The sequence below is a fragment of the Bos javanicus genome, chromosome 4, assembly GCF_032452875.1.
Source record: "Bos javanicus breed banteng chromosome 4, ARS-OSU_banteng_1.0, whole genome shotgun sequence".
Classification (NCBI taxonomy): Eukaryota; Metazoa; Chordata; class Mammalia; order Artiodactyla; family Bovidae; genus Bos; species Bos javanicus.
Window position 1 is genome coordinate 106,328,830 of NC_083871.1, and position 12,259 is coordinate 106,341,088.

The following is a 12,259-nucleotide window of genomic DNA, read 5'->3' on the forward strand; positions in this document are numbered from 1 at the left end:
TGCTCTTGGGACACATATCATAAAGGGCAGCAGGACGCCAGAAGCATTTCCCCAGGATTCAAAACTTCAGAAATATGTAGATAAATACAAGTATATACATGTTAATGAAGACTTATGTCTGGACTAGAACATACAAAACATTTAATCAGTTTAACATCTACAGAAAAACATTTAACATTTACAGGGAGGTTACAGCAACCTGTGAGATTACATCTGTTGTTCTGGATAGGTCTTCGTGTTGTGAACTGTTCACTCAGGTTCATTTCTGATTTGAGCCTCTGTGGGAAGAGGCGTGGCCCCTGAGTGACAGATTGGCTGTGGGGCCTGGCAGGGACAGTGACATCTCAGAAGGACTCCCTGGAGAGCCCCTCTCCCCTCTCATCCACACTCAGACCAGAGGGCCCTCCGCCTGCCCCGCCCCCGCCATGAACCCCTGCCTCCTGGGCTGTGTGGTTTTCTGTCTCCTGCAGGCAGGTGAGTCCTGGGGGGCCGGGTCCCCTTCGGGGTCCCTGCACTAAGCCTGTCCGCTGTGACTGCAGCATCGGTCCTCCTTCTCCACAGGGGCGGTCCATGCTGGTGTCACTCAGGACCCCAGATTACAGGTTGTGAGGACAGGACAGAGTGCGACACTGACATGTACTCAGGATCTGACTTTAGCTATATGTACTGGTACCGACAAGACCCAGGACACGGGCTGAGGCTGATCCATTACTCAGATGGCCCTCCCACCACGGAGAAAGGAGATGTGCCCGAGGGCTACAGCGTCTCCAGACCAAGCACAAATGACTTCCCTCTCACGCTGAAGTCTGCCAACCACTCCCAGACATCTGTGTACTTCTGTGCCAGCAGTTACTCCATGGTGCTGCACGGCCACCTCCTTTCTGTGCAAAAAAGCAGATGAGGGCCCTGCAGTTTGGAACTTGGAGAGCCCCTTGCAGGCTCCTAGCACCTGGAGACTCGGAGCCCACAGACACATACTGGGAGCATAGCCAGTGATGTTTGATCTTCCTGGCACGGACCTGACAACATGGCCTCATGGACATGTGTCCACCCTCACTCTCTGTCTTTTCACTCTAGCTGCCTCGGGAGCCTAAACATGCTACCCAGCTCCGACTGCTAGTCATCAGTCTGAATATGAGGCCTCCAGGAGGGAAGGTTGTTGGGAAATCAGATACATCTAGACCCTTTTGTCTCTCCCCGGGCATCACATGCCTGTCGCTATGGAAGGTTCTCCTCCAGGCTGGCCCTTGAGTGGTCTCTGCTCTTGTTCAACTTCCCCAGATATGGGCCTTTCTCTCCCACCTTCCTGGCCCTCGTTCTCACCCTTCTCTACTTCAGTCTTGCTGCTCCTCCCTCAACTGGGTCATGTCCTTGCCCATCACCCAGGGAACCTTGTAATGATCCCTAACTGGGCGTGTTTGAGTAGGTTCTCTAGGGTTCTCAAAAAGAATGTAACCTCAGTTAATTATTAATCATCCAAAATCCTTGGTCGTCCCTGAGGAGGAGAGACAAGCTGTGTTTGTATGTATTCTCCACCATTGCCTGTCTTTAACATCTAAATAGCCTAGTCCGTGATGCTGGGAAAGACTGAAAGCAAGAGGAGAAGGGGGTGGCAGAGTGAGAGGTGGTTAGATAGCATCACCGACTCAACAGACATGAATTTGAACAAACTGTGGAACCCTGCTCTGTCCTGCAAAGTCTCTTAGATGACGTGTGAGCTGGACTGCTGGTCTAGGCGAGGCTGGGTTTATGCCCGACGCCCTTCCCCATGGCTCCTTCGCTTTTCTCTTCAGGCAGGTGTTGCTCTTTTCTGTTTCTCTTTCCTACCACCTCCCAGCTCCATACCCTTCACTTTTGCTGATGAACAGGGGAGCCTGGTACGCTGCAAGGCATGGGGTTTCAATGAGTTGGACTCCAGTTAGAAACTGAACACCACCACCACCAACAAAAGCTAACCAAAGTTTGTAGCATCTCCTTCATCACAGTCTTATAAAAGTCAAAGTATTAAATATTTCCTGCATGAACTCATTTCTTTTCTCTTGAAATACAAAATCATGAATCAGCTATGGCAGGCTGGTGTGTGTGTTTGTGTTTCTAATTGTGTGTGTGTTCTTTAGAAAAACAAAGCAAGCTAAAACACTGTTCAATCGGCAAACCGTGAAACATTTTCTAATATGAACACATCCATGACTATTAAATCTGGGCAGACAATTTTGGTTTCCACGCATAGACCACAGCGGGACACTGTGCAGCTGAGAAACTCCACAAGTTTCTAGGGCAGAGCAAGCAGACAGAGCTAGTGCCTGGGACCAGGAGGCTTAAGAGAAAGCTTTATTTGGTGTTTTTATCTCTAGAAACCTTACTAGGATAGGCACTAATTTGCAGGCTTGCTGTCCCAGCTGGGAGCCATGAACTTCAACTATGCAGTGCTGAGGGAGCCTCTGAGGTTGCAGCAAAAGTGAAGGGTATGGAGCTGGGAGGTGGTAGGAAAGAGAAACAGAAAAGAGCAACACCTGCCTGAAGAGAAAAGCGAAGGAGCCATGGGGAAGGGCATCGAGCATAAACCCAGCCGCCTAGACCAGCAGTCCAGCTCACATGTCATCTAAGAGACTTGGCAGGACAGAGCAGGGTTCATGGATCAGCGACCTGGAATGTGAGGTCAGATTCCTGGGAACTAGCAGAGGCAGTGACATCAGAACAGTGACATCACTTCCTCACCTCCAGTCAGAGGAAAGAGGCCCAGAACCCCAGCTCTCAGAGAAGCAGAGCTCTGAGCAAGGAGACGCCTCCCAGCTCTGGCCCTCCTGCCATGGGCTGCAGCCCCGTCTGCTGTGTGGCTCTGTGTCTCCTGGCAGCAGGTGGGTCCTTGGCACAGGGGGGAATCCGTGTTCCTGGTCTGACTCCGCCTGAATCCAAGGCACCATCGGGTTCTCTCCCGCGTTCTTTCTCAGCCCCAGTCTTCTTCCCCCACAGGCCTTGTGGATTCTGGAGTCACCCAAACCCCGAGATACCTCATTAAAGCAAGAGGACAGCGAGGGACCCTGGGATGCTCCCCTGTCTCTGGACACCTCTCCGTGTACTGGTACCAACAGGCCCTGGGCCTGGGCCCCAAGTTCCTCGTTCAGTATTACAGCCAGGAAGTGAGGGGAGAAGCACAGCTCCCGGATCGATTCTCAGGAAAACAGTTTAGTGACTTTCACTCCGAGCTGAACTTGAGCTCCTTGGAGCTGACAGACTCAGCCGTGTATCTCTGTGCCAGCAGCCAAGACACAGCCCTGCATGATCAGGTGCCTCTGGGACAAAAACACTCCTGCCCCAGCTCAGGAAGTGGTTGTGAGGGTGACTGCCTGCCTGTCAGGCCTAGATAGATCCCATAGACTCTCCCAGACGTCTTTCCCTGCTGTGTTTTAATGCTTCCAAAGATCATGCTAGATAAGAATTATTTTACCTGTTTATACATCTGAGGGGAACTGAGTTGTCCACATCTTATATGTCATTACTTTCAGATCAAGGAATCTGATTCAAGCCTGTCCTTATTACTTGTGGTCTTTGCCCCCATAAAACTGTCCCCCACATAGAATAAATAATACACAGAAACACACACACACACACGCACATAGACACACACATACTCACATACAAGTTTTAAAGCGATCGGCTCACATAGTTGTTAAGACTGGTAAGTCCAAAAGCTGCAAGCGGGTCTGGTGCTACTGGAGACTGAGGGGAGCTGATGTTTAAGTTCAAAAGCAAAGATCTAACGGTCCAGTGTGAAGGCCATCGGCTGACAATTATCTCTTACTTGGGGGAGGATCAGTGTTTTCGTCTATTCATCCCTTTACTTGGTTTCATGAAGCCCACTGACATTATGGAGGGTCATCTGCTTTAGGAACTAAAATGTTAATCTAATCTATTATTAAAATATACCTATTCACATTTTGAAAGTGAAGTTGCTCAGTCGTGTCTGACTCTTTGTGACCCAATGGACTGTAGCCCACCAGGCTCCTCCATCCGTGGAATTTTCTAGGCAAGAGTACTGGAGTGGGTTGCCATTTCCTTGTCCATCGAAAAGTATTATGGGTAGAGAAGTTCTTGAAAGCACGTGAGCACCATATCCATGTCAGGGACTATCCTATCTGGAGATGGATGGTTTGGAAAATGACCATCCAAAGGTCTTCCCTGCTGCTACAGGCTTTTTTTTTTTTTTTTAATTATTCACATTCATAAATTTTTTTCTTGTGCACACATTGTCTGAAATGATTTTATGATGCTATTTTGACAGGAAGTCCTCATCTCCTAGGGAATTCCTTTGAGGTCCCATGTGATGTGCACACAGCAAGGCCTCCTGTTCACACACTGGTGCTGGGACTGAGCAGACAACCAGCAGCAGCAATTTGGTGAGAGATCATTTCATGTCAGGAGAAGGCTTGCCTTTGATTTGACCCCAGCGTCCAAGTCACAGGAGTTGAACTGAAAAGTCCCCCTTTCTGCAGTGGCCTGGCCTGCGCACTAGTCTTCTGCCCTGTGGGTCCCACTGTCTCTTGGACCAGAGACACTGTGAGCACAGGTATGGATCCCATGGACTTGCCAGGCTCCGATTGAAGGCTTGTTTTTGTGGCTACAACATCGAGCTCATTTGTTGCTTGACCTTAGCATCTGTGTTTTTGTCTCTGAGGCCCCAGGAATGGTTAGTCACCCAGACCCCAGACTTGCGATCGTGTTCCATGGAAACCTGCTCATCAGGAGGTCACTGGGGTCACCCACTCAGGACCAGGTGCATGATGTTCAGGTTTAGAAAATTATTGAGAACTTGAAAATCACAGCAGCAGAGCATGGCAGCCAGTGCAGGGTCCTTCCAAGTGTGAGGTTTGTGCATGAGAAACAGTCTAGGGCTCTAGGATATCGGTTACTGAATGGCTGCCCACTTCACAAGGAAGTACCCCCATGCAATGGATGTCTCACGTAAAATCGGAGCATTTTTCCTTTACCCTGGGGTCAGCCATCTCTCCAGACATCCCTCCCACGTCTGTACTCCTTTGTGCCCACATGTCATCCGTGGTGCTGGGCAACCAGCTTCTCTCCTCAAAGCAAGCTGGGTCACAGGCCTGAGGTGGTTCAGCTTACTGCTCCCCCACCCCTCAGACAATACGAGAAGCACGTGCTCAGGTGGACATGAAGGAACTGAGCCTGTGTATGACAGGCACTGGGCCTGGTGAGCTGCAGTCCATGGGGTCAAGAAGATTCAGACACGACTGAGCTACTTCACTTTCACTTTTTACTTTTGTGCATTGGAGAAGGAAATGGCAACCCTCTCCAGTGTTCTTGCCTGGGAATCCCAGGGACGGGGGAACCTGGTGGGCTGCCGTCTCTGGGGTTGCACAGAGTCGAACACAATTGAAGTGACTTAGCAGTAGCAGCAGCAGCTATCAGTCAGTGAATTAATAAGAAAGAGAGCCCAAGGATTCCTCAAGTGTTGATGAGCCTGCCCTAAGGTTAGGGAACCAGAACCATAATCACTGTGGGTGGAAGGATGTGAACTCGACTGTTGTCAATTAAACACAATAGAAACATGAGGGATTATTTGGGACACGTGAGTCATAAAGGGCAGCAGGAAGCCCTGAGGATTTTCCCTGAGATTCAAAACTACAGAAATAATAAACTACAGATCACTAAACTGAATGTATGTAATAATGAACAGCTAGTTCTGGAATAAAGTATATATAAGGTTGTGAAGAGTTTTATGGAAAGTTACAACAAATATAAGGCTTATGTTCATTGAGCGGGATGGGTCTCCCTGTTGTGAGCTGTTCAGTTCAGTTCAGATGCACAGTCGTGTCCGATGCTTTGTGACGCCATGGACTGCAGCACGTCAGGCTTTCCTGTCCATCACCAACTCCTGGAGTTTATTCAAACACATGTCCATCGAGTAGGAGATGCCATCCACCATCTCATTCTCTGTTGTCCCCTTCTCCTCCTGTCTACAATCTTGCCCAGCATCTGGGTCTTTTCAGTGGGTCAGTTCTTCACATCAGGTGGCCAAATTTTCAGCTTCAGCATCAGTCCTTCCAATGAATATTCAGGACTGATTTTTTTAGGATGGACTGCTTGGATCTCCTTGCAGTTCAAGGGACTCTCAAGAGTCTTCTCCAACACCACAGTTCAAAAGCATCAATTCTTCGGTGCTCAGCTGTCTTTATAGTCCAACTCTCAAGTCATACCTGACTAGAGGAAAAACTACAGCTTTGACAAGACAGACCATCGTGGGCAAAGTCTAGGTCAGTCCCATGTGAACAATTCACTCAGGTTCATTTCTGATTTGAACCTCCGGGGGAAGGGGCATGGCTCTCCTGAGTGACAGATTGGCTCTGGTGACTGGCAGGGACAGTGACATCTCAGAAGGACTCCCTGGAGAACCCCTCTCCCCTCTCATCCACCCTCAGACCAGAGGGCCCTCTGCCTGCCCCGCCCCCGCCATGAGCCCCTGCCTCCTGGGCTGTGTGGTCTTCTGTCTCCTGCAGGCAGGCGAGTCCTGGGGGGCAGGGTCCCCTTCGGGGTGCCAGCACTAAGCCTGTCTGCTGTGACTGCAGCATCGGTCCTCCTTCTTCACAGGCATGGTCCATGCTGGTGTCACTCAGGACCCCAGATTCCATGTGGTGAGGAGAGGACAGAAGGTGACACTGAAATATGCTCAGGATCTGGGTCATGACTGCATGTACTGGTACTGACAAGACCTCGGACATGGGCTGAGGCTGATCCATTATTCAGATGGCCCTCCCACCATGGAGAAATGAGACATGCCAACGGGTACAACGTCTCCAGATCAAGCACAGAGAACTTCCCATCATGCTGTAGTCTGCCAACTTCTCCCAGACATCTGTGTACCTCTGCGCCAGAGTTACTCTGCGGTTGCTGCTTGGCCACCTCCTCTCTGTTCAATAAGACAGATGAGGGCCCCATGCAGGCTCCAAGCACCAGGTGCCTCAGGGCTTTGCAGACGAAGTGCCTGCAGTGTGACCATGGGTGTGTGGACTAGGTTGGCCTGAGCCTCACTTCTGGGCCTCAAGGCCATGGGTCCACCATTGATCTCTGTCTTTCCTCTGCATCCTCCCTGTGAACCAGGAAGATGCTTTCCCAGGTCAGACTCCTAGTCATCACCTGAGCCTGAGACTTAGGAGGGAAGGTTGTTGGTAAATAGATACATCTAGATACTCTTGTCTCTCCTCAGGCAGCTCATTTCTGTCTTTCTGGAAGGTTCTGCTGCAGGCTAGCTCTCACACGGTATCTGCTCTTGCCCACCTTTCCCGGCGGGCAGGACATTCCTCTCCCCACCTCCCTGCATCAGGTCCCTGGCCCTCTCTACTGCAGCCACAAGCTCCTCCCTCATCTGGGTCAGGTCCATTCCCAAGTCACAGGGAGGATTTTAAAAAGGCCTCTCCATGTGGCCTGTTTTACGCAAGATGTATGGAGTCATCTAAGAGAAGCAAACTTTAGTTAATTAAAGTGAAGTGAAGTCGCTCAGTCGTGTCCGACTCTTTGCAACCCCATGGACTGTAGCTTATCAGCTAAGACTGCTGCCATGTCCTGCCTGTGCACGATGGGGTGTTGCTCCAGCGCCCTTTGTGTATGATCTCCTGTCCAGTAAACCACTGACGTCTCTGTCACTGTTTCTGGACTCATTCTTTACTGTCCTGGACAACCACAGGGCTTGCAGGCCTGCAGGGTGCAGCCCATCAACAGGTGACCTAGAAAGGGTGAGCCAGAAGCACCGGCCGAGGCAGGCTTGTCCACTGCAGACTTCCTTCTTCCAAGAAGGAACACAGGGCCATTCATCCCAATTCTGATTGAGTGTCATATGTGAAGCTTCCTGGAGATCAGGCAGTACCCAGATGATGCAGGATATTAGGGACGTGGAAAGGAGTTTTCACCACTAATCTCTTGGCAGGAGCTAGACAGTGGTCCTACCTTAGGTGAGATAACACGATCAACATATTTTGGTATAGGAATGCTGGTAGCAGTATGCATCAGAAGGGAGATAAGAGTCCGGGTGGGATGTACCATTAGAAGACTACTAAAATATTCTGCTTTAAAGATTATGAAGGGGATGCTGAGGGTCTTGTGGATGATATAGAGGAGAGGCTCTGGTTTTATCCTGGCAGATCTGATTGCAGCATTTGCTAGGAGCAAATACTCTTAGGTGGTGTTAGTGGTAAAGAATCCACCTGCCAATGCAGGAGACATCAGAGTCGTGGGTTCAATCGCTGGGTTGGGAAGATCCCCTGGAGGAGGGCATGGCAACCCACTCCAGTACTATTGCCTGGAGAATCCCATGGACAGAGGAGCCTGGCAGGCTACAGTCCCTGGGGTGGCAAAGAGTCAAACACGACTGAAGTGACTTAGCACACACACACACACACAATCCTCTTAGGGAGACCTAGAATGCGGGCTCACTATTACCAGTGCTTGGTCCTCCTGGGGTCTCCGTGGGACTCACAGCTCATTCACCAATGTCACTCTCTCTCTTTCTAACTGGGACAGGCCACTGTCTTCCAGCTGTCTTCAAACAGCAACAACATAGAGTGACTCACCTTGGGTCATCTAAGCTAGTCCCAGGTTGGAAAGCTGTCTGGACACCGTATGGGCCTGGTTTGTTGTCTAACATGCTAGCCAAGCACAGGGCTTTGGAGATCATTTCGGCTCAGTTCCTGTGTTGTAGCAGCTGTAGCAACTGTAAATATGCTGTCACATGCATGAAGTGATTAAATACTGAAACACTGGCGCATTTCTCAAACTTCATATGAGATACATTTGAGTCCCTAGTGGTTGTCCGTGACTAAGCGGAAGTGTGCGTGTGTGACAGTCACTCAGTCCTGTCCCACTCTTTGTGACCGCACAGACTAAAGCCCACCAGGCTCCTCTGTCCATGAATTCTCCAGGCCAGAATACTGGAGTGGTTACCATGCCCTTCTCCGGGGCCTTCCCGATGCAGAGATCGAGCCTGGGTCTCCTGCATTGAAGGCAGATTCTTTACCGGCTGAGCCACCGGCGTAATTAGCCCATCATGATACAATTCCAGGGGGGAACGTGTTGATGTTTTGTGCTTGCTCCTAGCTGTTGCTCAGTGAGTATTCATTGAACAAATCAAGACGGCCTGTAAGCTCTACAGGGACCTGGGTAGTAGCTGCAGGTCTGCGTTTTGTTCACACCTAGGGATACAGACATAACCGATCTCTGTTGGGTAAAAACTGGAATGCCCTAGTTACGTGGACGGATGGTACTGTTGCCGACTGTTTGGTTGTTTCAGGTGCTTCTTTCGTCTTCGTGATTCCCTGGAGCCTCGTATCTATCACGGAAGCTCCTGGTCTGTGGAACAGATGATAGATCTGGGCTGCTGGCGCTGTGGGGGTCAGAGGCCTGCGATCTGGAGAATGTGCTGCTTTGGCCACAGGGAGGCGCTCTGGCTCCGCTGAAACGCCCAGGCTGGTGGGGGAGGGGCCGAGGCGCCGAGGGCGGGGGCGCGGTGGTGAGGAAGGGAGCAGGGCTTTTGCCTTCCATCCTTGTTATCAGTAGGGTGCATCATTTGTAGACTTCTCAAAGACATCGAAGTCACTTTCAAACTGAGATCCGTTTGCCTTGTGCTGTTTTCTTGTGGCAACCTGCTTGCTTTAAGCCCAGCCAAGCCCTGTACCCTCAATACAGGCACAAGTGAAGTGAAAGTTGCTCAGTCGTGTCGGACTCATTGCCGCCCCGTGGACTATACAGTCCGTGGAATTCTCCAGGCCAGAATACTGGAGTGGGGAGCCTTTCCCTTCTCCAGGGGATCTTCCCACCCAGGGATTGAACCCAGGTCTCCCGCATTGCAGTCGGATTCTTCATCAGCTGAGCCACAAGGGCAGCCCCTTAACAGGCACAAAGACTGGCCTATCTCTTGTATGGCCCTCTCAGCACTCTTCCCAGGGTCTGGCTCCTGGCTGGCATCATGGTATCGTGCCTTTTAATGAGGGCAGTGGTCCAGAACAGGACTATGGCCTTTCGGTTCTCCTCCCTCCACACAGCTGGGCAAAGGCGCTCCAGGGAGTTAGTTGTTCAGTCGCTCAGTCATATGGGACTCTTTGCCACCCATGGACTGCAGCACGCCAGACTTCCCTGTCCTTCACTATCTCCCGGAGTTTGTTCCAACTCATGTTCCGAGTCGGTGATGCCATCCTTGCATCTCATCCTCTGTTGTCCCCTTCTCCTCCCGCCTTCAATCTCTCCCAGCATCAGGGTCTTTTCCAATGAGCCAGCTCTTCGCATCAGGTGGCCAAAGTATTGGAGCTTAGACACTGAGAGAAATGGTGTTTTGAATGTTGTCCTGCCTGACTGAGCAGGGAAGAAGATGTCTTGAAGGGGATATAGTTTGTCTGAGAGCAGCTCATGGAAGGGAGCAGGACAGGGGGAGAATCTATATAATGATGAGAGCAGCTAATAGCCAAAGAGCTGACTGTCAGAGGACTATCCCAGCCCAGTGGATTCAAATCTACCTTCTATCAGAATCTACATAAGGCATAAAAAGGGGAAGAAGAAACGTCCCTCGGCACTGGGGAGACTGACAGGATACTGACGTCACAGACAAAACCGCCAACCAAGGCCGAGGAGGCCAGAGCCCACCCACCCCCACCCCCACCCCCACCCCACACACGCACCCAGAGCACCCACCTTGACCCTGATCCACCATGGGCTTCAGGCAGCTCTGCTGTGTGGTCCTCTGTCTCCTGGGCATAGGTGAGTCTGGAGTTCACACGGGCTGTCCCTGGACCCCATACCATTTCCCTGTGGCTGCAGCAACACCTTCCCCTCTGGCCTTTGTCTGAATTCTGTCCTTTTCTCCCAGCTGTCTGTGCGGACCCTGGGATCACTCAGATACCAAAATACCTAGTCATGGGAATGACGGACAAGAAATCTTTGACATGTGAACAACATCTGGGACATGATGCTATGTACTGGTATAAACAGAGCGCCCAGAAGCCGCCAGAGCTCATGTTCATCCACAACTACCAGGAACTCGCTGGAAATGAGAGTGTTCCAAGCCGCTTCTGGCCTGAATGCCCAGACAGCTCTCAGTGCCGCCTGGACCTGAACGCCCTGAAACCACAGGACTCCGCCGTCTATCTCTGCGCCAGCAGTAGAGACACAGCCCTGCAGAGGCAATTCCTTCCTGTGCACAAACCTCCAGGGTCCAGACAGGAAGCCGTGGGGGCCATCCCAGTCTTGGTTTGGCATTTCCCAACAGACCATAGCCCTGCCTGTAGGGTCACCTGGCACCGCGGTGGAGAGTTTCTTCCCAGACATCAGCAGTGTTTGCCGGGCTCGTCCTGAGAAAGACTGTGCCAAGCCATTCAAGTTTAAGCAGTTTCTTCATCTGCCTTTCCCAATCGCTTTGATCCTCTGGGAACCCTTTTGTAAGACCCTTGACCCTCTGGCCACAGCAGTCCTACCTACCCTCCTTCTAAAAGGTGCTTTTTCTCCAACTTCCCCTTCCATCCAAGCTAGACCCCGGATCTCAGCCCAGATCCCAGCTCCAGATATGCTCAGACCTTCTTCAAAGCACCTCGTTCTCTCTCCAGGGTCTCTGTCCGTTCCTGCCCTCGAGGACCATGGACCCCCGATCCTGTTGGGATCGCTGTTCTCCAGTTCACCCTCCTGGCTGCTTGTTCAAGGGCTCAGCTCCTCACTGGCTTCTCTTCCACGCCAGCCTTAACCCTTCAGGCTTGATTCCTTTCTTCTCCTGTCTCTTCAGGTCTTCACACCCTGCCATATCAGCCATAGAGTCCGATGTCCTTGGATCATTGGTCACAACAGGCAGTGAGAACAGGCAGCGGCCTCCTGACGTTTCGGAGCAGGACTTTGTGTTTGGGGTTGTCTTTGCTGAACCCTGTATCTTCCAGCCTCGGGGTTGCACATACCCACAGCCCAGGGCTGGCAGAGAGCCCTGCGCCCTGGAGGGTGAGCTGTCTGCCATCTACACAAAGGTTCCCTTCTCTTTCCTACAGAGGGCCCTCCACGGATGAGGGCCCCTGATAGAGCCTCAAACCATAACACCTCTGGCCAAGTCAATCCACACAGTGACTCTATTCTATGTCTTTAGAGTGTGGGGATTTTTTTTTTTTTAAAGCTGAGTGTCACAATGCCCTGGCAAATAGTTAAAAGATAAACACATCCCGATCTAGTATTCTAATGCCTTGCTTATTGTGAAATAAACAAGCCTGCTGTTAAGTGGATG

General features: G+C 51.0%; 1 pseudogene and 2 gene segments (V, D, J or C); all 3 read left to right on the forward strand.

Moving 5' to 3' along the window:
- The first annotated feature begins 92 nt into the window (after positions 1–92).
- LOC133246524 (T cell receptor beta variable 6-5-like) lies at positions 93–2,293 on the forward strand (annotated as a pseudogene).
- Positions 2,294–2,611: 318 nt separating this feature from the next.
- On the forward strand, positions 2,612–3,666 carry LOC133246525 (T cell receptor beta variable 9-like). The segment is given in 2 exon segments: positions 2,612–2,858; positions 2,974–3,666. Coding segments are annotated over 2 exon segments (444 nt in total).
- A 6,999-nt stretch (positions 3,667–10,665) lies between these two features.
- On the forward strand, positions 10,666–11,501 carry LOC133246844 (T cell receptor beta variable 4-1-like). The segment is given in 2 exon segments: positions 10,666–10,761; positions 10,871–11,501. Coding segments are annotated over 2 exon segments (534 nt in total).
- The last annotated feature ends 758 nt before the right edge of the window (positions 11,502–12,259 follow it).